This window comes from Egretta garzetta, unplaced genomic scaffold (assembly GCF_000687185.1).
Source record: "Egretta garzetta isolate BGI_Z169 unplaced genomic scaffold, ASM68718v1 scaffold69, whole genome shotgun sequence".
Classification (NCBI taxonomy): Eukaryota; Metazoa; Chordata; class Aves; order Pelecaniformes; family Ardeidae; genus Egretta; species Egretta garzetta.
In genome coordinates, this window is record NW_009260790.1 from 96,349 (window position 1) to 99,447 (window position 3,099).

The window sequence follows — 3,099 nt, forward strand, 5'->3', positions numbered from 1 at the left end:
CTGCTGAAGGACACGGCTGCAATCTCTCCCTGCAATGCTGCAGCATCCGCTCTGCAGTGCTCAGCATAAAGCACTCTGGGCTGGACTGCCACCCGCAGCACTTCTGGGGATGTCAGGCGCCCTCAGTTCTGCAACATCAGGATTGCTTCTCCACTCGCTTTACTTCCTCTTCTATCTTCCTCCTCCCTCCCCCCTCCCTTCCTTCCTTAGCCACCACAAACTCAATTAATGCAACTTTATCAAACTTAGGGTAATCTTTGCTTTGGCAGCCCAGACCTCACCTGGGCCTGTTTGTGGAGAACAGATGCACTGCAGAGAGACTTAGGGAGAACAGCGTTATCTGTGTGTAGCCCCAGCTACGCCGTGTACCCTCCCCACTCTGAACAATTTTGTAATTTTTCATGTGATGTCTTTTTTTCCCCTGTGCGGCTTCAGCTGGCAGCTTGGCTCCCAGCAAGTCTGCAGCATTGATTACGTTAATGAATGTGCCTTTGGATTAGAGCAAGGGAGATAAATGTATCAATCAATAGGGGAAGCCTATGGCCGTGATGTAGTCTGCAGTGTGCAGAAAGGCATCTGTTTGAGTCACTTTCTTTGTAAGTGCATTGTCCTTCTCCCCCTGTTCCCACCTGCATGAGGAGTCAGGCAGGGAAGGAGAAGCAGGGCTTTGTACAGGGAATTTTGTCTCTCGAGGGCATGGCTCAGCCAGAGCCATGAAAACCAGGACCTGAGGACATGAAAACCAGGGGAAAAGAGGGAGTGAAGAGCAGTGCTCCTTGGCAGGGCCCAGCTTCAGCTGTTCTGTGGAGCTGGTGTGTAGCTATAGAGGTGCTGGGGTCCCTGCTCTGACCCCATTTTCTGGCTACTCTGTCAAAGCTTTTGCATAGAACTGCACAGTGTGTGGTGTCCCAGGCCCAGGTGGATAGGACTGTCAGGGTGAGGGTTATACAGGGGCCCTGCATCATGCTGTATGTGGGAGGTTTGAGCTGGATAATGCTGCCCGTCACTGACCACAGCTTCCAAAAGCACAAGCAGTCCCAAGAAAGCAAAGCTGCCTTCTGCTCTGTGCACTCAGAAGTATCAGGCAACAGCATTACTTCCACTGGGTTTAGGCTCTGTAAGCACCCAAAAGGAGGATTATGTCTGGCTCTGTGGAGGACAAGCAGTCCTGTGGGAACATCTTATCTTTATTTTAGTAGCAGAGATATTTTGGAAGCCCCTCTGGAGGGAGAGGAAGGGCTTGGAATCATAGAATCGTAGAATGGTTTGGGTTGAAAGGGGCCTTTGAAGATCATCTAGTCCAACCCCCCTGCCACGAGCAGGGACATCTTTCACTAGGTCAGGTTGCTCAAAGCCCTGTCCATCCAGACCTTGAACACATCCAGTGATGGGACATCCACAGCTTCTCTGAGCTCAATAGCTTCAAGTTAGTTGTTGGTCCAGGAGAAGAGGAGCTTGGTGCAAACCAGTGAGGGCTTGTGCTTTTTGTTCTCTTTGGCGCACATTATACATGCAGAGGGCAAGGCTGCAAGAAAACCGCGTCAATTTACCAGCATCTTAACTCCTCTTTGTCCTCAGGCCGCACCAGCTTCTACGAGCAGTATGGAGTCATCCGGGACGTGCTGCAGAACCACCTCACAGAGGCCCTGATGTTCTTGACCATGGAGCTCCCAGCCAATGTGAGCAATGCTGAAGAGGTTTTGCAATGCAAGCTACAGGGCTTCCAGTCCTTGAGGGGCCTGGAGAAAAACAGTGCTGTGCTGGGTCAGTATCAGGCATATGCCAGCCAAGTACAGGAGGAACTGCAGAAGGCACAAGACTACATCAGCACAACACCAACCTTTGCAGGTGAGAGTTTGGTCTGGGCCCTGGAGAGGGGAGTAGTCTAGAGCTGAAGAGAGCGGGAGATGTGAGTCCTTGCATGCTGCTGCCAGCTCCATGACTCTGGACCTCACTGCTGACACAGGCACGTCTCCAGGCATCCACCGGTACAGTCACTGGGAGCTGTAACAAGATAATAGCGTTGTCATGTTAGTTAACTAGTGATTCAGTGAACGGGAAGCATTGCATAAGAGCTAAGTCCCATTATTCTTGGTAATACCTCTGCGTTATTTTTAGAAGTGGCCTGCAAACTCCTTTGCCTTTTCATAAAGTCGAGTTGCTCTCTGCATTTGAGGGGTAAAGCACTGGCAGCTCTCTGTGATTAGTAGACCACAAAGCCATCTCTGGCCATGCTGTGTCTTCTGAACATTAAAGATTTTGTCTGAATGGTATTCGTGCTCAGAAACTGTTTTCCCACAAGATGAAAGGAGGCTGATCAGGTAGGATACCTGGGAGGAAGCACAGCACAGTAGCTAGAGAGCAGTTAGTCCAGTGATGGTGTGAAAGGGCTCAATGTGGAGCAAGAGAGAGTGGATGCCAAGATTTCTGGGAGCTGAGGAAGGAGAATGATGGGTAGGTGATAGCGATCCCCTCAAATGTGCATGCTGTTCAGGTTTAATTTGGTAGCTGAAATCACTGTCATTTCAGGTGTGCTGATTCACAGTGACAACCTGCGTTGGGAAGGGGTCCCTTTCCTCCTCACTTCTGGGAAAGCTCTGGATGAACGGGTAGGTTACGTCCGTGTTCTCTTCAAGAACCGAGCCTACTGCACTCAGACTGAGACTCTGAGGGATACAGGGCACAGCCAGTGTAAAGCCAAGCAGATCATCTTCTACATTGGGCACGGCGCACTCAAAACCCCTGCGGTACTTGTGAGCAGGAACCTTTTCAGGCCCGTCATGCCAGAAGGCAGTTGGAGAGAAGCAGTGGGTCAGTCAGACCTGCACATTTTTGGACAACCATTGTCTGATTACTATGTGTACAGCCCTGTGAAAGAGAGAGATGCGTATTCTGTCCTCATCTCCAACATCTACCATGGCAGGAAGGACTTCTTCATTACCACCGAGAACCTGCTGGCCTCCTGGAGATTCTGGACACCACTGCTAGACAGCATTTCCCACCAACCCCTGCGCCTCTACCCTGGGGGTGTGGAGAACCAGCGCCTCTTAGACTTTGAAATGGTCAGTGGGGAAGTGGCATTCACACTGGCAGAGCCAG

General features: G+C 50.9%; 1 protein-coding gene across 1 annotated transcript in view; it reads left to right on the plus strand.

Annotated features, from left to right (window-relative positions):
* H6PD (hexose-6-phosphate dehydrogenase/glucose 1-dehydrogenase) overlaps positions 1 to 3,099 on the plus strand; it is a 14,405-nt gene that overhangs the window by 6,823 nt on the left and 4,483 nt on the right. Inside the window, 3 exon segments of the mRNA XM_035901899.1 lie at positions 1,579 to 1,848; positions 2,530 to 3,097; position 3,099. The exon segment at position 3,099 is cut by the window's right edge and continues 4,483 nt beyond it. Of these exon segments, the coding sequence (XP_035757792.1) occupies positions 1,579 to 1,848; positions 2,530 to 3,097; position 3,099 (839 nt within the window).